The sequence below is a fragment of the Corylus avellana genome, chromosome 2 (assembly GCF_965113065.1).
Source record: "Corylus avellana chromosome 2, dhCorAvel1.hap1.2, whole genome shotgun sequence".
In the NCBI taxonomy this organism is placed as follows: domain Eukaryota; kingdom Viridiplantae; phylum Streptophyta; class Magnoliopsida; order Fagales; family Betulaceae; genus Corylus; species Corylus avellana.
Genome location: NC_142491.1, coordinates 38141358 through 38164023, shown reverse-complemented (window position 1 = coordinate 38164023; position 22666 = coordinate 38141358). Strand labels below are relative to the sequence as shown.

Here is a 22666-nt window from a genome sequence, read left to right as displayed (position 1 = left end):
TATATATATGCAACAGCACAGTTAGTACATTAAAATGTGTAAAAGCCTTTGTTAAAAAAAAAAAAAAAATCTAATTAGCTATTACACATTTAGACCCTACCACATTGACACGTCAATATAAATGGAATAAAAGTGTGAAAAATATTATCCATTCTCTTTCCTCTTTTTTTTTTTTGGGCTTTCTCACAATTGTCATTAATCATTAACACTTTATTTATTTATTTAGATATACTAGATACGATAATTTTATAATTATTAAACATTCACCCAACAAGACTATCAACTAACTATTTGACTAATTCTTGTTTTAAAAAAAAAAATTATTTGACTATTTGACTAATTATATATATATATGTGTGTGTGTGTGTGTGACAAGTTTCATTGCTTGGATGTATCTTTGTGTTTAAAAAAAATTGTAAAACAACAATACAAAGTTATTAATGTGATTTTATATTTACAAATACAATTTTGTAAATATAAAATTGAATTTGTGACACCAGTCTTTTTTTTTTTTTTTGTGATTTTGTGGAGGTTGAATTTGATGTTGATTCACATAAAGGTTTCTATTTAATCTAAATTTTGTAATTTGATGTATGTTTGTGTTTTTATGTATAGATTTTTTGTAGCTATGAATTCATTATTTTTATGCACGTTAGTTTTACGAGAAAGGTTCTATGTAATAAACACGGATTTGAATTTGAATATGTTTATGTTTTGTTTATTAAAATTGTTAGTTAGGTTTTTTTTTTCATTTTTTTTTTTTCATTTGAATATTTTATAGTTTTTTTTTTTTTTTTTCGATTGTGTGATTTGTCAAATTTTCAACTTTCATGCATTTTCGAAAAGTGATTTTTTCGGCTTTTGAAAGAAATATAAGGCAAAATTTTATTTCATTATTGGGGAAATGCTAAAGGCCCAACTATTTTGCCCAACAAAAGTCAAACTTTTGCCTTCTTTTGTAATTTATAATCTAAAAAATAAAAAATGAAAAAAATGTTTGAAGCAATAATATTTATTTTTGGTCCTTTTGTTTTTGGTATTTTTTAAAAAAGAAAAAAGGGTAGTGAAAGATTTTATTTTATTTTGTCTTCATAAAAAAGATTTTATATATTTTACTATGTATATATATATATATATATATATATATATTTTTCAAACGTTCATAATTATGAGTTTAATTGTATAATTTATATTGAAACATAATAGGTATCACACCAATTGAGTGAAAAGATTTTGTTTTATTTTGCATTGATAAAATTTTATTTGTATATTTTGCTTGTATTTTTTTCCGCAATGTTTATAATTATGAGTTTTATTTGTATGAGACCAATAATATTAAAAATATGCCTCTACTCAACTAGTAGGTTCCATTTCAAAGTTAATTTTTTTTTTTATTTTTATACAAAGTACATTAAAACTGAAGTTCAAATGTAGGGGATCATCAACAACAACACAATTAGTACATTAAAATGTAGGGGATCATCATATAAAACTGAAGCTCAATCTTAAGTCCGGTCAGGTCCCGGCCAGGTCCTGGGGCGGTCCTAGGTGAGTCTGGGTCAAGTCCCGGCGAGGTTCTAGGTGGGTCTTGGCAAGGTCAAGATGCTCACAGTCAGAAAATGGTTCACGGTTTTCAAAACTGTAAACCATTTTCCAAAAATTTAAAAAGAATTTTCGATCGAAAGGAAAATATTTTTCGTTAACCACTATTTTACGTCGAAATAAACACCGTAAAATGCCGACATCATTTTCTTGAAACTATTTTACGTCGAAGTAAACGGAGCCGAAGTTTATATTGAGTTACAAATCATATAAAACATTATTGCAACCCAATATATATATATATATATATATATATATATATATTAAAAAATTATATATTTGGTCCTTAGGCAAATCCCAACGCCTTTTTCTAAAAAAATAATAATAATTAAATAAATAAATGCCCAACGCCTTTTTCTAAAAAAAAAAAAATAATTAAATAAATAAATGCCACCGCCTTAAGCTAGAAATCCTAAGGCGGTGGTATTTGTTTGCCTATAAAAGATAGAAACTCGGGGGAAATGATACAATTACAAGTCAACTTAATCTGTTTCGGTCCAAGCTAGGCGTGCAAATTGAAATGGCTCCTCCTCCGATGGTGGTTCGTGAAGTCTGGCAAGACAACCTCAAGCAGGAATTCTCCGAAATCACAAGAGCTCTCCAGCGTCTCCCCCATCATCGTTTCGCCGCCTTCGACACTGAGTTCCCCGGCATTGTCTTCCCTGCTGCCAGCCGCCACCACTCCCTTCTCTCTCCTGCTGAGAATTACCTGCAGATGAAGCGCAACGTGGATGCCACTAAGATCATCCAGTTGGGTCTCGCTCTCTCGGATCCCAACGGGGACTCTTGCTATGTGTGGGAGTTCAACTTCAAAGGCTTCGACAAGAAAAACGATCTTCACAATTCGGAGTCCATTCAATTACTGGAGCGGCAGGGAATTGATTTCATCAAAAACCGAGAAAAGGGTATCGATTGTAACGAGTTTGGGAGGCTACTCTTCAACTCTGGCCTGTTGCGGAATTCGAAAATCGCTTGGGTCACATTCCACGGCGCATATGATTTTGGCTACTTAATCAAAATCTTGACTCGGCGAGAACTGCCGTCTGACCTCATGGAGTTTATGCGTTTGGTGGTATACTTCTTTGGGTACAAGGTGTTTGATATCAAACACATGATCAAGTCGTGTGATGGGCTGTATGGGGGTTTGGAGAAGGTAGCGCACACTCTTGGGGTTCTCCGTGTAGCTGGGAAAACTCATCAGGCGGGTTCTGATAGTCTGCTAACCTTGCAGACCATGATAAAATTAAAGGACCTTTATTTCTTCGGTAGGGCTTGGATAAATTTTCGGTTGATTTTATACAGTCTAGAAATTGACGTTGGGAGTTTGGCTGCACCAAAAAGCAACGGTTTCCAATTTCTAAGAGGATGGAATCAGTTCTACCAAACCGGAGGATGCAATCAACAGTTCTACCGAAGATCTATGTTTGTCTCGGTCAGCGACGGCATGTTATATTCAATTTGAGGTTTCCTCTCTTAGACAGAAGACAATGTATAGGATTCTTCACAACTATTGTAAATCTGATTTTTTTGGTTGTTGAAATGGAACAAGTTTTAGTATTGAGTTTATTATTGAAACATAGCAATGCTTTGGCAGTAATTTGAGCAGGATGTGGAAGCTCTAATTCATTTCCTCGAATTTTTATATCTGTTAGGCCGGTTTAGCAACCTGAATTATAATTGTGCTTTCCTTGATGTTTCTATTACAGAAAGCCCCATGTAAATGTGGGAACCATCGGGCATGTTGATCTAACTGCTGCAATTGCAGAGGTTTATTAGTGAACTTTTATATGTCTGATCACTTTAGTATTAATATTAGAATCATCTGAGATTTTGGGGTTACTAAAACAATTAGATTGGTGTTATTAAGTACCAAAGAAGGTAAAGCAAAGGCTGTTGCCTTTGATTAGATTGACAAGGCTCCTGAGGAGACGAAGAGAGGAACAACATTAATTGCTACTGTTAGGATATATATGGTTTGCTGTTCTATTACTCTTATTATTATTAATCAGTTCTTCACCAGCCCTATTTCTTGTGATTATATAATATAGTTTGGAGTTGCTTTGTTTTTGTTTAAGTAATGTTTTAGTTTAATCCAACGCATGTTGTTTTACAAACCAAAACCAACACAAATCAACAGAAACACCGAGGCTTACTGCTATACCAGAAAACAGACAACCACTAAAAACAAGAAGAAAACACTCAAAACACCAAGTATGCTCGATCTCCAGCAAATTCCATCTACTATAAACCTCTTCATTATCTTTGTTTCTCGGAAATCCTCGATCTTCTACACATGATTCTGGATCGAACTTCAATTCCCAACAAATTAATTAGATGAATAATTTGCTCCTCAGTATGCACCTGATTTCCATGCCTAATGTCGTTCCTTTCCCTCCAAATATGATACATGTATATATGCGCTCAACACTAGCAATAGATATATGCAGCATTGGCTGCATATTTGCAGCACTTTTTGACTGGAAAAGCTCTTTTTCTCACCCAAATACAGAGTCCAAGAGTCTCTCACCCAAACACAACTGTTCATCTCTCTTCTCTCTTTGATACACGTTCTGATAAATTACCATTGAAGCTGTTAAAGTGGGCATTGGAAAAAGCTGCGTTACAGTTTTAAATCTTGCAATGGATGATGAAGAAGAGCATGCTAAAAGTGGAGAAGACTGGACCTCAAAACTGGGTTCAATTTACGAACAACCCAAATCTTCAAGAACACCAACCTAGGCCGGTCAACAGAGAAAAAACCCTCAATAGAAATTTAAACCCAAAAACTTATTTCAATACCCATTTTCTGTCAAAAGAAAGAAACCCAAAAATAATAATAATAAAAAAAAAAAAAATCAAGCCACAAAGCTCAACCCAAATTTCGCATGAAACCAAACACAGAAACACCTCCCCCCTTCCTCCCAAACCAGAAGACCACCACTCCAATATTCCTTTTCCTCCCCAATATTCCTTTTCACATGTCAAAATGACCGTAGGCAATTTATTAGATTGGTTGGTGGAAATTTCCTTCAACTAATCTAATGAATCGCCAAGTGTCCTTCAAACATGTGTTTTTTTTAATATACTTAACAGCTGTTTTAACTCTTCCTTTTCACTACAATAGTATCTGATCAGAGATTTTCAGTTTGGGGTAAATTTATGTCCTATAAATAGTATCTGATCAGAGAGCTGCAGCTACAACATTCTCAACCGCATTGTGACCGCGCACAGAATATATGGCAGAAAACTACTCGACCTATATATTACACAATATTACCCAACAACCAAATGAACCACTAATATCAAATTTATTTATTTATTTTCCCACAGAAATCAGTAATTGTTACTACAATCCGAAAATGGCATGATTCTAACAAAATCTTTTCTTATTCTTGCAGCAAAAGGTTGTCCTAACAGTCAATCCTAGATCAGTATAACCTTGGTTTCACCCGCCTTCCATTCACATCACTCCCATCTAGGTAGGACTCATTATGATAGGCAAGAGCCTTGGCAGAATGCTTGCCAATCTTGGCCACATATTGCAATAATTCCGCGAGGACAGATGGGCAGCTTTCCTTCAAATATTCAAACCCTTCTGTTTGCATCACAGCTGAAAACATAAATTCACCATATGTCACAAACTATGTATTCATAAAGAAAACGGGGTAAACAATGAAAACATATGAAAAAACTGACTAAATTAATCCCCAAGCACAACTGTTTCCTGAAGTTCAATCATGAATGATCAGAGATGTTCGTTTTGAGTAATAAGAACCTAATCTCTTATCGCCTGGTTTCTAGCATATGGCAGTTAAAATGGTAGTCAAAACAACAATTGAAAGATTTGAAAGTCATGTCACATTATCAGATGGCTAACACTTGACCAACTTTGTATATGACATTCAAAACATTGGCTGTTGTTCAAGGCCAATTTCTTACAATTTTAATTTTTAATACACCATGCACAAAATTCCCCACAACAGAACCCACATTCACGAAATAAATGAGGGAATATAGTAAAAAACAGGTGTCAAATAACTTGCATACACAGAATGCTTTTGTAGATGCCAACCAACTAAAAGAACAAGTGATAATAATTACAGCAGAACAGAGAGTATCAAACATCGCTACCCAATCTCATAACATGTCCTTATACAGGAACCTCTGCTTCTAGAACCATATTGCCCATGCAAAATGTAGTATAAGGCTTCTCTTGCTTACATGTCGGGCACTGACCTTGATTTCCAAAATATTTTAATGTGAGGAGCCTATATGGTTTAATTAGTTAAATCTAGATCTCAACATGTCATTTCCTATAGAACTATGGAACAGCATGTTGGACGAGAGGTTGTGCTGAAAAGTCTACCTCTTAAATTTTCAGGCAACGAAATGAATCTGAGACAAACATTTTTCAGTTGGAAGCAATGGTGCTGCTCCGCCAAGGCCAGTGTTGTTGCAACAGTGTTTATGGCAACATTCTCACAAAGTTTAGCCTCACAGAGCAATCTGAGCCTATCAAGGGCATATAGGTCTGCTGCTGCGAGCAGATGTTGAGCCATCGAAGTAGAAGCCCATGTAGAGTTTAGACCAAAAAGCTCTTGCATGTCTGGTAGGGCATCCCAGTATATGAAATGAAGTAACACCTGCAAGCATTCAACCCACAAATAAAAGAGAACAATCATTTTCAGGCAAGCTTTTCTATTTTCATTGGAATACTTTAGAGAATCAACTGAACCTTTATGGAAACCATCCAAATGTTTTTTAGCTTACAGGCAGAACCCTATGGAAAACAATTAGTTACCAGTGCTAACTTAAAAGATAATATGCTTGGTCACATATATGGTGAAACATGAGTGCATGAGGGGGTAAAACGGAAGCAGAGTCAGGCATCTTATCACTTTGATCTGCTTTATCTTTGCTCCAACTCCATTTCCATTTTCAGTAAGGTAAATGGAGCCATGAAATCCTGTGTCCAATTGGAGTTTCACAAACAATAAAGACTCATCTAATTCCCTTCTAACTGCCACCAACTTGTACAAGTTATGGACTAATGCAAATATAACAGTCAGGAAGAGAAGCATCAAGATTGCCATACAGGATAAGCGCCTTAGAAGAAAATTCCAGATGTATATTCATGTATATGTATGTAATCCTCCTGTATGGAATTGCAATTACTCACCAAACAAGGCAAATAACGAACAAAGGTACCTCTTCCTAAGAACCTTACAACATGCTGAATTGCTGAAGACAATCTCATACTAGATAAATAACTCATCATTATAAACTCTGAAGAACAGAAGCTAGACGAAGTTTTAGAACATGTGCATTCATCACCAAAACATCTGTACGCAAATATTGTCCATAAAAATTTGCACAATGCTTTCATTAAATACAGAATAAACATATAAACAAATTATTTCATAAATTTCATGGTTTCAGCAGCAAGAAAAAACACAACACAACATATGAAACTAGTTTTCCTGGAACCTCCCACAATGGCATTCGTGATTCACACATAATGCTTAGGTCGTTTCCAGGCCGTTTGATGCTCAACAAAAATGCGGAAAAGTTGAGATACGGCAGGGTGTTTCAGGAAAAAGAGCACCACGTTAAGGGCATTATAATGGGATTTCTTGAGCCTTGTTATCAGGGATTTTAGTCCAACCTTCTTTGGCAGATTCATGCTCCTTTGTGGGTTTTATTGATTTTTTCTACAGTAAGAATTTTTTTTTTCTCCTTCCTCTTCCTTTTATTTTTCAAGTACCCTTTTGTGCACATCCCGATTACTTTGTTCCCACCCATCCCCTTATAGTGATTTTTTTTTTTTCATAAGTAATCAAAATATTGTTAAAAATGAAAAGGCACAATCCAGATATACAAGAAGTATATAAGAGAAACACCTAACTAGAAAGAGAAATAAAATCAAGAAAATCATAAAAACTAAGCAAATTAGGACAGACGGTTGTTTGAGAACAACAAACACATATGCACCAAATAGTAAATAAGCAATAAGAAAAAACGATTGCATGTCAAAATATTTTGCGACTAAGAATGATCAGTTCTCTTACTGCCTTCCCATAATTGACTTGATTAGCATACGTACCACCAATTTTAGAGAATAGAACAAAGTGCATAGCATTTGTGTTATAATGATACAATTACAAATATTGCGGGAAAAAAGAACAAAAAGAAACAACCACAAAATGAATGTGGTTATCTACATGATAAGTAGGGACAACAAAACCAATTAGGCTTGTCCTATTAGGTTGACAACTAGTAACCACATTTGCTTCTGAACAATCTGATTTATGCTAGATGGCTGATCTATTGTTAATTGATAAGTGTAAAATGAACATGAGGTTAGAGAGAGAGAGAGAGAGAGACCTTAAAAACTGGAGCCATCATATCTTCAACTTTAATGGACTGACTGTTTTGATCCTTCATTGGACCAAAAAGTTGTGCCCTGAACACAGGCGAGCGTGCTGCAAGCACTAACTTGTGAGTGGCAAATATTTCCCCATCAACTTCAAAAGTCACATCAGCTCCCTTTCCACTTTCTAAAAGCTTCCCAAAATGCTGACCAATATCAGATGGTGAAACTGCTATAGAGTAAATCTTAGGCCCCTCTGTGTGCGACCTAACGACACCAACACAACAGTGAATTATGAGACAATCATCTTTGAGGTAGTCTGATGTCTCCAGAAGAGTTCTCTTGAAGAAGCGTTTGTAACCCCTGCAAAATCCAACAGCAGAACCTATTTAATTCTGTTTGACAACCAGTGAAATTTTTGTGAAACTAACGAAAATTTGTACCAAGAATAGGGATACCAGACTGGTATTGCCCACGATGACAAGATGAACAGAACAATTTGCTCCAAGAGATTCTGCAAGTCCGACAGAATATTAATGCATTACCCTCAGTAGATGCTGCTTTCTTATACAGTTAACAGGTCACTACAAATGTCGTCGCGATCTACTTTTGGTGAACATAAGAATTAATGCATGGACACATATGCAAAGTTGAGAGCATCTATTATGCCTGAGGACTTATTGGAGAGCACTTACCAAAAACTAAATATCATAAAGAGGATAGTACTTTTAGCTCGTTCATCTGATTCTGCTGGTCTAGGAGTGGCTCCTATATTTTGAGTTCCAAATCTTCAGGTGCCCCTAAGTCCTTCAAGCCCACAAACTGTGGCACCCTCCAAAAAATTCAGCATGCAGTAGCTCATAGAATCTATATATCCAGCCCATTAACTTCATCTAAGGACAGATTCCTCGAATTTTAGCATTTCATCCAAGATAATAATACAATGGCCCCCTTGGTTTCCAATCCTCAACCCTCTATTGGAATTTCATTTATCTGTCCACTATTTTGTCTTTCAATTCCAGTGCTTGTCACTCTCGATTATTGAAACTAGCTACCATACAAATATTTTTTTACTTCATTTTGTTTTATTTATCTATTACTTATTTATACAGAGTTCACGATATCCTAATTCTGGAACAAGCAAAATTTTCAAACCAAAATGGCCATGAATGAGGTGAAATGTCAAACTCTTGAATACAAAATTCTATTTAACATAAATCCTTTTGAACCTGTAACCGTTGATACTTAGAGACACTTGAGAGTAATTTAGTTTAATAAAGAAAATCAAGAACTCAAATGAACCACGTTCATTCATTTTTTTTTCCTTTCTCAGTCACATTTCTTGGTCTATTAATGCAAAAGCCAACAACCAAACTTAATACCCATTTCATCAATCAACAAGATATTGCAATTGCATCAACCAAAAAACCCAAAGAAACCAATAAAAGAAAAATTCGACCATAACACCAATAAAGAAAAGCACTTTCAGAACCCATGTCATCAATCAACAAGAAACTTGAATTGCAGAAACCCACAAAAAAAAAAAAAAAAAGAAAGAAAAAGAAAAACCCCAAAGAAAGTGATAAATTCGAGAATAGCAGGAATGAAGAAAAGCACTTCCAAGAACCCTTTCATCAAAATCAAACGTACCACATGCTCCCTCGATACTTGAGGGCGTAGGGCCCGCCGTCGAGCCTGCGATTGAAATGGCTGTGGACCTTGTGGTTGTCCCTGCCGCTCTGGTCCAGGAGCGAGAGCTCGAAGAGCGCCCGGACGTCGGTGCCCTCGCTGGCGAGCGCGACGAAGAGCGAGACGTATGCGGCGTTGTCCTCGGCGCTCTTGCCGTCCGGGTAGAAGTAGATCGCCCAGGCGTATCCCCCCACGGCGAAGGTTTCGGAGGTGATGTACCTGCCGATCCCCATGCCCTTGGCCAGGGAGTAGCCCTTGATCTTGAATTCGTGCGTCCCATTCACGGTCTCGGAGTGCGAGGTCGAGGCGGTGCCCGTTGACGACGATGCCGAGGTGGGTTTGGTAGCCACGAATTCTCTTCGTGGTTCGATTGTGCCCATCAACTGAGCTGCGAGTCCGGTTTTGAATTTTGATTTTTCGAAACAAAAAAAACACAAACAAAAACAAAAACAAAAATTTGCGTTAGCTAGAGAGCGTAAATTTCAATTTTGATAATTCTCGACTTTCGTGTTGTGTGTCAGTGGGTTGATGATATCTCCTGACTCCTATCCTATCTATACATATATATATTTATATTTATTTAACGGAGTAGAGGGCTGGCTTGGAAATTAGGATATCCATCCAACAAAATGCTCCAAATTGTTTAGAGCAATTTGCAAGGGGACTCTGCAGACACGGATCCTTATAAAGTTACTGTCTTTTTCTTTTCATTTCTTCCTTTACCAGTTTACTAAGCAACATTATTTTATTTTATTTTATGTATATAATTATGAATTAATGTAATTATGATGACAGGTTATGACCAAAAACATATATGATATTTCCGTTCAAAAAGTGTAAAAAAAGAGAGGCGGACAAAATAAGAATAGCCAAAGCGGATTTTTGTTTACTTTTTTAACGGGAAATTGATTAAAGTACCGTCTTTACTTTTAGTCATACTCGGGGTAAATTATACTATACAAATTGAAAACTTAACTAAAAGAATAAAAAATAAAGTTATTAAACCACATTAGGTCAAAAGTATTTAACCCATAAACTTTTTTTTTTATTTTTAGATAAAACAAGAGAACAACTAACAACAACAAAGGATTGGGCAACCCAACAATAAGCCCCAAAACGACCCCATTAGAATGAGTAAAAAAAAAAAAGAAAAAAAAAGGGGGTAATGCATCAAATAAATGATGTGGGCCTATGCTTTCTTGGTACGAAGACCAAGAAAATTGACCATCAATAAAGATGGTTTGTAAAGATGCACCATAAATGATGCACCCAAGAGAACCGTTGCAACACACCCGAAGGATAGCCACAACAAAAACAAAAAAAGACACTAATGGAGAACGATTCAAAGCCTATCAGTACAGAGACAACAAAAAACAACAAAAAATAAAACCCAGAACAAACTAGACACAAGTTGCATCGAACGATGGAGGTGCATCGGAGGCAGAGGCAAAGGTCGATAAGGCGGAGCACTGGAGGTGTAGCACCTGAGAAGGTGGCGTGTGAGCTGCACGCGCCTGCGAGTGAGATCAACTCGCTGGCGTGTGTTAGTCACGCTCCAGCGCGTGGACGTTGTATGAGGGCGGTTCTGGTGGCAGACAGAAGCGACGGCACCCAGGAACACAGTGGAGGGGTGTGTGCATGGTGATGACTTCCTGAAAAGCATAGATCTGATTTTGAAAAAATCAAACCCAAAATTTCCAAGAAGGGAGCCGATTTGTTGTTGGGAGCCGCCGATGACGCCGGTGAACGATGGATTTACAGTGGAGGAGTGAGCGATGCGATTATTGGAAGAAGAAAAAACAACTAAAGTGTAAGATAGAGCTTCCAAAAAGGCAGATAGGGCCTCCAAAGAGATGAGTTTGACCTCAAAAGAGGTGAGAAGGATATGAAGAGGAAAAGGAAGAGGAAGAGGGCATGAGGGAGAGGAGGAGGAAGAGGAAGGAGCCAAGGCTCCCTCCTCTCATGAGGACCGTAGGAGGAAAACTATGGGTTTTTGAAGAGAGAGAACAGAGAGAACTGAAATGAACTAACTTAAATGAACTAACTTAATAATTCAATACTATAAAATAACTTTTTTTATGTGTTACTGGTGTTATCATGTTATCACTTGCTAATCGCATTTCTTTATGATTTTATTTTTTTGGATATGTTTGTACAAGAGGTGAGATGAAAATTCGAACTAATAATTTTCGTTTCATTAAGCGTAGTCCCAACCGAATGAATTACCTCTTTAAAACATTTCTTCATGATTCTTGATTTGAGAAATTAGTCTACTAATCCGCGTATGGGTTTAGATCAAATATATTACAATTTAAAAAACCACAAAAGGCTAGAAAGAATCATCTTTAAAAAGAGAGGAAAAAAAAAAAGAAAAAAAAAGAAGAATGTACAATTGGAAAGGGTTATCGTGGCATACCGTTGGTCACAGAGCGTCATATTGTGGGGGTCTCACCCAAAACACCAAAACCCCCAATCCAAATTCGAAATCCAAAACACCAAAAAACCCCCTCACTCACTCAGATCCTCCCACTCCCTCTCAAGGTTCCGATTCCATGCTCCGCCACCCCACCTCTTTATAGTGCACTCACCACCACCCTCCATGTTCCGCAGACTCCTTTCCTCCTCCACGTCTCTCTTCCCCTTGAGATTCCCTAATCCTCTCTCCTACCCCTGTCCCAAAAACATTTTCCTCCCAAATATCTCCTACGCCCCTCTTCGCCTCTCCTCTCCTATGTCCCAAATGTCACGCCCGCCCTCCGTCCCCATCCCTTCCGTCGACAAGGCCGACCGGGCCGAGCTCGTCCGGGCCCTGGAGACCTCGCTGGGCTCCGCGTTCAGCTCCGAGCCCATCACGCCGAGCCCGGGCCCGTTAATCGTGGTGATCAGCGGGCCCAGCGGGGTCGGCAAGGACGCCGTCATCAAACGGCTGAGAGAGGTCCGTCAAAACCTTCACTTCGTCGTCACTGCCACGAGCCGGGCCAGGCGACCCGGCGAGGTCGACGGCGAGGACTACTACTTCGTGTCCAAGGAAGAGTTCCTCAGAATGGTGCAGAATGACGAGTTGTTGGAGTACGCGCTGGTGTACGGCGAGTACAAGGGAATTCCGAGGCGGCAGGTGCGGGAGTACATGGCGAGGGGGTGCGACGTCGTTTTGAGAGTGGATATCCAGGGCGCCAGAACGCTGAGGAGGATTTTGGGGAACTCGGCGGTGTTCGTGTTCGTGATGGCGGAGAGCGAGGCGGCGATGGTTGAGAGGCTGGTGGAGAGGCGGACGGAGAGCCGGGAGGAGCTGCTGGTTCGGATCGCCACGGCGAGAGAGGAGGTGACGCACGTGAGGAACTTCGACTACGTGGTGGTGAACAGGGACGGGGAGCTCGAGAGGGCGGTGCGGCTTGTGGAGGCGATCATCGACGCCGAGAAGGCGAAGGTGCGGCAGCGTGGCGCTGTGATATAGCGGCGAGGTATGCTATTTGTGTGAGGTTTTGAGTGACATGAAACTGTGGTTTTGTTGTTTGATTTGAGTAGGAGTTATGTTTTGGAGGTTAGTGAGTGGAATTTAGGGTTTAGGGTGGTGTGGTTGTGAGTTATGCTTGTTGGCTGGAGTATATGGATTGCTGTGCTGGATGGGAGTCCCTTAAGAGCTCAAGTAGCCATTCGGCCTATCACATTATGTGCAGCGAGGTGTTTTTTATGCAGGTAAAAACAAAAGTCGCCCATTAGACCTTCTAGCTTTGCTCGTTAAGGCCTTTAACCTCATTCTGGATCCCAATTAAAACCCGAAAAATAGAAAATCAAGAGAAAGAAGAGAGTAAAAAACAAGAGAAAAAGTGAGAAGGAACACATACGGCAGTTGGGTGGCGGATCCAAGCATTAATAGTTCGTGATTGTGTCCTTCCTCAGTTCAATGTTTTACTCAGTCAGTGTTCTCCGGAGAATTGAGCCAGAAGGATTGACACAGAGACTGTTGGATGTGTTTGTAGGGTTCAAGCTGATGATTGGCAGCTTTTGGGGTGTTTGGATCGTCAACCAGTAGTGGTCTTGGGGTTTGACGGCTGCAAGTGGTGCTTTCATGGTGGATAGGGATGGTTTGAGAGTTTTGTTGATTGTGACGGGTTGTTTTGGGTCTCGGTGGGGTGGTTTCATAGTGGGCTAGTGGCTTGGTGGTGATCACGGGCTTTGGTCCTAGTCCATGTGTGGCTGGTCAAGGTTGGGATACGTGGGTTCAGGGCTAATATGGCTGGTGTAGGGTGCAGGTGTTGGGTTTGGGTTTGACTGCAGATGTGGTAGTTGATGGAGTGCAAGGGTCTGAAGAGAGAGGCTAGGATTGGCCAACTGCTAAGTTTTCAAAAAGGGAAAGGAAAATTATTGGGGTTTTAATTGACATAAGTTTGGTTGGGCTTTGTCGGACTGCTGACACACAGAATCAACTCTCGACCAGAGAGGCATCAGTTTCGCGGCATTCAAAACCACATTGCGGTGCCGGACCATCATAATTAATCAATGTCAATCAGTTTTTTTATTTTTTATTTTTGACATGTCCGCACAAGGGAATGTCAATCAGTTTTAGGTTGGTAGTGGTGTTGTCAGGATTTCTTGTCTCTTGATCAGTTCTATCCTCCACTGCACAGCAACTAATCTAGCATGTCTTCCTTTTCAGTTGTAGCTCTGTTCTCATCCTGGATTTTGTTGAAGGACCCCTTTAGGGCAGGACAATCGCCTTCAAATCTTCAAGGCTCACCATCTTTTTTATTTTCTTTGAAGTCCAAAGGTCAAAGAAGAAAGAAAGAGATGAATTGATGGAGAGTGTGATAAATTCTTAGTTGTCCCAGAGACACACAAGAGAGAAACAAAGTTTTTCTTGTTGCCACATGTTGTGCTTTTAGATCTATATAAACTGTTCCTTATTTCCCGGGTTTGGAATTTTCCGTTCTCCACTTTATATTCGACTAACTCAGCCTGACTCTAAAGAAAGAGAGCTCTAGAGAGAAGAATACTGAAAGATGAAGAGGACAGAACACTCTTCTTACTTTGATAGATGCCAGCTTTTTACACTGTCCTTAAAGCCTACCCTTTATATAATTTATGGAGGGATCTCTTGATTGCTTTATACAAATGAGATTCTCACTTATTATTAGGGGTATAGTTTGATGGTCCTAAATGAATGGGAGTTAAATTTGTGGAACCATTGGGACTTGTGGTAGCCTCTAGAACATTCCCTCAAACGCTTGGCATGCATTAAATTTTATGTCATGTAGCTTGACCAAGAAACCTTTTGCATGATCTTTACGGGTATGGGCCAATTCTAATGTCACGACACGTTTAAGGAGCATAGCAGTGCTTAAAAATTCATCATTTCTCGACTTGTCTTGACGTTTTGCAGTTGTTTCTGAATATATATATATATTTTTCTTATTGTTTGTGTTTTTCTTGTAGGTATAATGATTATGGCTGTATGAAGAGGAACTTGCAAATTCAGTGGCTGGCATGGGAATTAAATTTTAATTTTTTTTATTATTTGGCTTTGGTGGCTTAGTATGATAGTTGTGCAAGTCTCAATCATGAGAAGAAGCCAAAAATGGAGAGGAGAAATGGATGATTTATTCCCCAATGTTAATCAAATATGAATATTCCTTTATATTGAGAAAAAAAAAAAAAAAAGAGGAGGAAATTTTCATTTTAGATGTTTTCAGTTTCATTATGGTACGTGTACAAGTAGGAGAAGCTTTTGAAAGGTGCAAGAGATTTTATGTGACAATTTGATATTGCACCTATTTGCAAGAACTTGTTACAACCCATTGTTTTAATTTATTTAGCTCAATGTCTATTAACATTCTTAATTTTCTTCAATAGATAGGCTTGGCCTGAAATCAACAGTACACACAGGCGTTGCATAGAACATGTTGAAGAAACCAACAGGTGAGGTGACCAACTATATTAACTTTTTAAGGAAACTTCTGATGTGCAAAATGACCATCTAATGAAATTGTTATTTTTATTCGTTAGTTTTGTTTATAATACTGAAATGGAACCTTGAAGAATATGTTATAGGGTAAAAGAAAAGTCAAAGAAAAGAAATATATAACATGTACATGTTTTTTAATGGTGGAAGTAGGTGGATCCAAAAAAGAGCCAGGACTGTGTGTGATTTGAATTTAGAAAAAGAAAAAGAGTAGTGGTTAGTTAGTTTAATGATTGTGCAATTTAATACAAATTCAATGCTATCTGTTTTTATGTGATAAAAGATCCAGATCATTCTATGTTTCTTTCTTATCCTCTTTAACGCCAAGGTGAAGGCAGCACGCAAAGAGCAGCGTAATTGGGGGTAGAGGCCAACTAGTACTTCAAAGTCTTCGTCGTGCACTCAAAAGAATGACTCCCTCTTGTTACCCATTCGTGCAAGCTAAACCAAAATCCAACTAATATACCACTTTTACACATTTAAGGACTTTTAATAACGTAGCGACGAGGCCAAATCATGCACATTTATTCCTTTTTATTTTTTTAATTTTTGTTTGAATAGTAATAAGAATAATTTATTGATGTGATATAAAGAAAAAGAGAGTTGTCAATCATCAATCACCTTCTAAAACCAATTGTCAGTTTAATGTATTATAGGGGGTGTTTGTTAAGCACCCCAGCACTGTTCATTTTACAGGATACTGTTCATGGATAAAAAAAAAAAAAAAGAAAATAATAATAATAATAATTGGTATAGAAAAATGAAAAAGTGGTATTGGGAAGTAAAAAATTTTGTTTTGTAGTGATTTTTTTATTTGAATAGTAATAAAAAATAAATGATTAGATATAAAAAGTGAGTGATTTGATATAAAAGTAATAATATTTTTTTGGAAAAAAAATGAAGTGAATAGTGTAGTGGATGTGGGGGAATGTGAGGGAGTTTAACAAACACCCCCATAAACTAGCAAGTACTTTGATAACCTGTTACATCACTAATTATCTTAAAAACTCAAATTAAAAAAAAAAAAAAGTTAAGAGTGAAGGTCTTGAAGAAGATTGCATAAAAAGAAAACTAAAACAACCGAACAATATGTCTCGGGTTCACACGACATGACCATGTGCACATAAAAGCAGATGGACAGAAAAAAAAAAAAGGCAATGAAAAAAGCTTTCTCACTTTTGTTTGTGTGATAATAGTCGGTGTTGGTTAATTCATCCAAATCCTCTGTTTTAGGCGGTGCTTACCAACAAAAGTACAAAACACAGCCAACTTCTAGAAACGCGGCAGAAAGAGAAACAAAAGCAACCTAACGTTACTCTTTCCTCCTCATCTCCACAAGAGAAACGTGCTCCCCAAGTTCATTCTGCCTCACCTTTATAAACACCACCTCTTCATTCCTCCCAGCATAGCTCAAACCAAAAAAGAGACCCTTTAAACACACAAGAAAAAGACCTCTCTCTAGCACTTGTAACCACATAATTAGCATAGCTATTAGCTGCCTGCCTTTGAAGGGTTCAACCCAGTTGAATAATTTGGTAGAAAGATACAGCTAGTTTCCAAGCTGATTGATTGGACCAGCAACATGGATCGTGGGAATTCTGCGGGAGGTGAAGCAAGCGTTCATCTGCACATTGGTGAGACCTTCAGTTTAGGCACCACAATTTTTGAACCCCAGAGTGGGATTGAGAAGAGAGACAGCAGCAATTCAGATTCTGTTTCTCTGCCAACACCATCGGTTCGTGCACCGGAAAAGAAGCTTACTCTCTTTGCTCTTCAGCTTGCTGTTCTTGAGAAGGCAGCCACAGGCCTTGGAACTCTTGGCTTCATCTGGGCAACAGTTGTTCTTCTAGGTGGGTTTGCCATCACTTTGGATAAAACCGACTTCTGGTTTATCACCATCATCTTGTTGATTGAGGGGACTCGCATATTCAGCAGAAGCCATGAACTTGAATGGCAGCACCAAGCGACATGGTCAATCGCAGATGCAGGAGTCAACAGCTTCCGGGCCCTGAGATCCACCTCACACCTCCTCATTGGAAGTGTCAAAGGAATTTTCCGGCCAATTCTTTCGGTTCCAAAACAAGTTAACCACACTAGAGAATTGACAAAGACAAATGGCCCAGCAAGCCCTGCATTCGCTGACCACCGAAGAATGCCAACTCGGACATGGAAAAGTTCAGATGTTCCCCTTCTACCGTTTTCTCAAATGGTTTTCCTCTCAAGAAATGTCAGTAAGCTTCTCTATTGGCTCCAACTTCTGTCTGCAACAGCCTGTGTGGTCCTCTCATTGATGAAGCTCATCAGGCATAACTATGGTGAGGTACAAAAAGGAGACACTGACAAGAGGAATCGGCAATCTGCTCTGAATATTTTCTATGCCTTGGCATTGGCAGAAGCACTGTTGTTTCTGACGGAGAAAGCTTACTGGGAGTGGAAAGTCACCTGCCATAAACTGTTGGATGAAGTGAATAAGGAGTGCGAGTTGGGACCTTCAGGTTTGATTTCAATTAGAAGGTTCTTTTATGATGCCTATTCAAAATGTGTAAATGGAAGCATTTTCGATGGCTTGAAGATGGATATGGTTGCTTTTGCTATGGATTTTTTGGATTCAAATTCCCCTGATGAGCAGCTTATTGGAGTTAGAATACTTCAACAATTTGCTTTGAATGTGCGATTTTCTGATGACACCCTCCAAAAAATAGGGATAAATATATTGGTGATAGAGAGATTAGTTGAGATGTTGAATTGGACAGACCCACAAGATGAAGAGATCAGGCGATCAGCTGCAGAGATATTGTCAAAACTAGCAGGCAAAAAGCAAAACTCCCTCCGGGTTGCTGGCATACCTGGTGCTATGGAATCAATCTCATCTCTGCTACAAACCAACAGAAGCACCAGTGGTGCAGCCGACGAAATCGGTGAAAAGAACATCATCTTTGACCATGCAAACTATGGATCCTGGACATTTAATCATTTAGGACTTGTTATTCTGAAGAAACTTGCACGTGATCATGATAACTGTGGAAAGATTGGAAATACAAGGGGCCTCCTACCAAAAATCATAGATTTTACACATGTTGAAGAAAGGTTGTTGAAGGATAAAAATGTTGCAGCATCTCAGATTCTGACCGTGAAACGATCCCTGCAAGTGGTGAAGATGCTGGCACACACATCTGGCGCCACAGGAAAACATCTACGAAGAGAAATTTCCGAGATAGTTTTCACCATCAGCAACATTAGAGATCTTCTACGGTGCGGAGAGAATCACTCAATGCTGCAGAAGCTTGGCATAGATATCTTAACCAGTCTCGCGCTGGAAGAGGATGCGACAGAGAGGATTGGGGGAACAGGTGGAATTCTGAAGGAGTTGTTTAACATTTTCTTCAAAGAGGGAACGCCAGAGAATGAGAATCATGTAAGAATTGCCGCTGGAGAAGCACTATCAATGCTGGCTTTAGAAAGTAAAAGTAACTGCTATCGTATTTTGAAGCTGGATGTACTCGAAAGGCTTGTCGGAGCACTGGAAGTTCCATTGCTTCGTGTAAATGCGGCAAGAATTTTAAGAAATTTGTGCACCTACAGTGGTGCAGATTGCTTCAACCACCTAAAGGGAGTCACAGCAGCAACACCTACAGTAAGTGCTTTATACAATAACTACAAAATTTTACTTTTTTTCTTTTCCGACCAATGTTGTTGTCAGAAGAGGCGCCAGAATACAAGCTTCACGATCTATCATCAACACTATAATGACTATATTTTAACCCCTTCCCCTACTATTGCAGGTGCTTAAGGCAATCATGTCAGAAGAGAACAAACTACAGGAAGTGATGATTGGACTAGCGGCACATGTTTTTAAATTCATGACTCCTCAGGAGTCGAGCGTCAAGTTTGAGAAAGCTGGAATTACTGAAGCTGAATTGGCTAATGAATTAATCCATATTTTGAGGAAACACCAATACCCACCAATTCAAATTCCAAGAATAAGGAGGTTTACCATAGAGTTGGCGATATGGATGATGAGAGACAAGGTGACAAATGTAGGTATTTTCAAGGATCTGGGAATGGAGGAGGTGCTGGAGGCTGTCTTGGAGACCACAGCAGAGCTTGAAAGCTTCAATATTTTCTCTGGTACCGTTGGAGTTAGCCGGCACAACACAACAATCCACTCACTGGTTGATACTGCTTTGAAGTTGCTGGCGGAATGATGAAATCACATGAGGTACTGGATATTGATATCAAAATAAATGCCATCTTACCTCACATGTGCAGATGAAATTATCTTGTAAATACGCACACATAAACATTGGAGGAGATTCTTTTTATCTAAGTAATAAGGATGCGGATGTAATTGTCTTAAGTTATGTCAATAATTGAATCTGCTATTGGTTGAAAATCTCCTGTTACAAAATATTTGGAATTTTCTCCTCCAGACTATTAATATAACTTGCTCATTCAGGCAGGATTTAATAACAATTCAAAAAGACATTCGGTTCCTTCTTTTAGCAGAGACTTGAACCAGCCTAAATATTTTGTTAACCCCTGCCAGTAAGGAGGAACCAATCAAAGTAAACAAACAAAGGCGAATCGGCACTCTATAAGAACACATTGTTATGAATGGCCATTGAATGATAAATACATGAGTCACACAGCACAAGGACAGACAAAGATAACCTAAGGCTACACCATGAGTTAATACTACACCATGTACTAACAAGCATTTGTCAACCATGGGAGAACTAGAATGTAGAGTGTTGCCAAAATATTAATTAGTTCACACACTTGGATAACACCATTATACTCAAACGATAGAGAACAAGGAAATCATAACAAAAAGATGTAAATCATAAGTAATCAGATACAAAATACACACCTTGGATACTTGGAGGAACTTGTAGAGGAAGCCGTGGCATAGGGATCCCACAACTCCTGTCCATGTGAGGCTTCTCAGTTTCTCTGATGCAGACTGTGCTGAGTTATCCGAATATAACACACATGCCCTGCAGCACTACCCTTTCATCAGCAGACTAGACAATGTAAAAAATATGGAAAGCAGGCAGCTCAACATAGTAGCACAACTAAAATACTTGCTAAAATAAAAGCACCTGGGTAATGATGCATGCTGCCTAGCTCTCAGGTGGTGTAACAGTACCACCTTTTCTATAATGTTCCTCAAGATAAACAAATTGCTTCTTAAAATGGTCAACAGCACTGCATGAAGGGAAAATAAATTGTTCAAATTGAATTTAGGCCATCAAGTGAATTAGACCAAACTTTAAAAGATTCTGAGGTTAGTTTGGTCGTGTGGCTTTTTAGGATTTAGATTGGCCTTGGAGGCCCTGACCTCAACATTTTTTTTTTTTTTATGCATTCCATACCAATGGATCTATTATCTATCTCACACTCATCAAACCAGATAACAATTTAGCATACCTAACATTCCATAGTATATCTAATTTCTCAAAATCAAACAATGCCTGGATACTAAAAGCAGATGCATTCCAATTCTAAAGGCAGAACCCAGGTACATTTAACCATTAAACATTAAGCAAAAAAACAATACCCAAACAGCTCAAATGGATTCAAGAACAGTGTATCCATCATGGCTGTAGGCAAATAGCATATGTACCCGCTGTCATGCTTATGGTTCGATAGGTCACAATGTATGCTTCACATGAGTTATTGCAGGCAAAGTTTGGTGTGAAGAAGTATTGATTTCACATATATCATAGACAGTAAAATTTTTGTAGCTCCTTGGTTTTTTGTATATATTTTTTTTCCTTATTCTTTTTTTCTCTTTCGGGCCAAATATAAGAACTGTTCACTTGGACGGTTAGCATTAACAGCTATAATAGTGTTGAGGGTTCAGATTATAAGTTCCAAAAAGAAAAATTAAACCTGTACAATGCACATACATCCAATACGCACAGGCATAACAACCTGGTGTTAAACCACATGAAATATCTACTAAACAATTATTTTTAAGATAACTAAAGGCAAGCTTCAAGCCAGGCACAGCTTTGACCTTTGGGAAAAGGAAAGCTGGGCATTTGCTCATTTACAAGCATGAATGCCTGGCCCACCAAATTGTAACTCTTTCCTGTAGGGTTGCAAATGTATGTAATCACATCCCTGTAGGATTGCCTATCTCTTAAAAGTGTTCCAAACCTACTGGTTACCTAAGTCAAAGAAGTAGTCAAAAAGGGAAGAAAAAAAATGACTGCAACAAAGTCCAATCCAGAGTAGACGCAATCCAAGTTGTACGGCACGAAGTATAATTAGTAAGATAAGCATAAATATTTTGTTAACCCAGAGTCGAACCAGCCTAAAGACATTTGGTTCCTTCTTTTGTCACAGACTTGAACCAGCCTAAATATTTTGTTAACCCCTGCCAGTAAGGAGCAACCAATCAAAGTAAACCAACAAAAGCGAATTGGCACTCTAAAAGAACTCATTGTTACGAATGGCCATTGAATGATAAATACACGAGTCACACAACACAAGGACAGACAAAGATAACCTAAGACTGGTTGGTAATAACATCTTTGGATAATTTGCACTACCAAAAAATTTCCAACCTAATATCTAATTCATTTCCTCTATAAATGTCTAAGAACAAGCAATAGGAAAATGTCATCAACGAGTCAGCAAGTGTATCATGTTGCACGCATCACCAAGAAGTGGCACCCTCATTCTCTATTTACACCATTTCACAAATGAGAGGACACAAAAAAATAGAACAGGGAGTTTGTCTGGTAGAAGTTAGTTTGGTTTTCAATGGCTATTCCCAAGCAGGCTTTTGTTGTTTGGTTGGGAAATTTGAACAGGGAGTTTAGTGAAGGATCCTCATTATGAATGGGATGCCATTGTTGAACTGGGAGTGAATGGCTGGAAGGGTAAAGGTCTTAAAGCTGTTTTATGCAAGCTAGAGTTGAGCGCTATATATCTATCATATTTGGAGGGAAAGGAACAACATTAGGCATGGAAATCAGGTGCATACTGAGGAGCAAATTATTCATCTAATTAATTTGTTGGGAAGTTCGATCCAG

The 22666-nt window shown here is 38.5% G+C and overlaps 3 protein-coding genes and 1 pseudogene across 4 annotated transcripts; 3 read left to right on the top strand and 1 right to left on the bottom strand.

Annotated features, from left to right (window-relative positions):
• The first annotated feature begins 2089 nt into the window (after positions 1-2089).
• LOC132179799 (putative CCR4-associated factor 1 homolog 9 pseudogene) lies at positions 2090-3064 on the top strand (annotated as a pseudogene).
• A 1827-nt stretch (positions 3065-4891) lies between these two features.
• On the bottom strand, positions 4892-10334 carry LOC132182307 (BTB/POZ and MATH domain-containing protein 2). 2 transcript variants are annotated; one of them, XM_088513277.1, is made up of 5 exons: positions 9623-10123; positions 8416-8486; positions 7987-8335; positions 5969-6245; positions 4892-5212 (listed from the first exon to the last, which is right to left on the bottom strand). In XM_088513277.1, exons 3-5 carry the CDS (start codon positions 8044-8046, stop codon positions 5031-5033), a joined length of 519 nt encoding a protein of 172 aa, XP_088369403.1. In that variant the 5' UTR covers positions 8047-8335; positions 8416-8486; positions 9623-10123; the 3' UTR covers positions 4892-5030. The 2 variants fall into 2 exon arrangements, with proteins under 2 accessions (XP_088369403.1, XP_059451498.2); XM_059595515.2 differs by lacking the exon at positions 8416-8486 and having other exon boundaries at positions 9623-10334.
• Positions 10335-12097: 1763 nt separating this feature from the next.
• On the top strand, positions 12098-15452 carry LOC132168197 (P-loop containing nucleoside triphosphate hydrolases superfamily protein). The gene is made up of 2 exons (XM_059579317.2): positions 12098-13122; positions 15095-15452. The coding sequence occupies exon 1, from the start codon at positions 12261-12263 to the stop codon at positions 13113-13115; it is 855 nt and encodes a 284-aa protein (XP_059435300.1). The 5' UTR covers positions 12098-12260; the 3' UTR covers positions 13116-13122; positions 15095-15452.
• A 1426-nt stretch (positions 15453-16878) lies between these two features.
• On the top strand, positions 16879-20026 carry LOC132162519 (ARM repeat superfamily protein). The gene is made up of 2 exons (XM_059572754.2): positions 16879-19254; positions 19403-20026. The coding sequence occupies exons 1-2, from the start codon at positions 17203-17205 to the stop codon at positions 19823-19825; spliced, it is 2475 nt and encodes an 824-aa protein (XP_059428737.2). The 5' UTR covers positions 16879-17202; the 3' UTR covers positions 19826-20026.
• The last annotated feature ends 2640 nt before the right edge of the window (positions 20027-22666 follow it).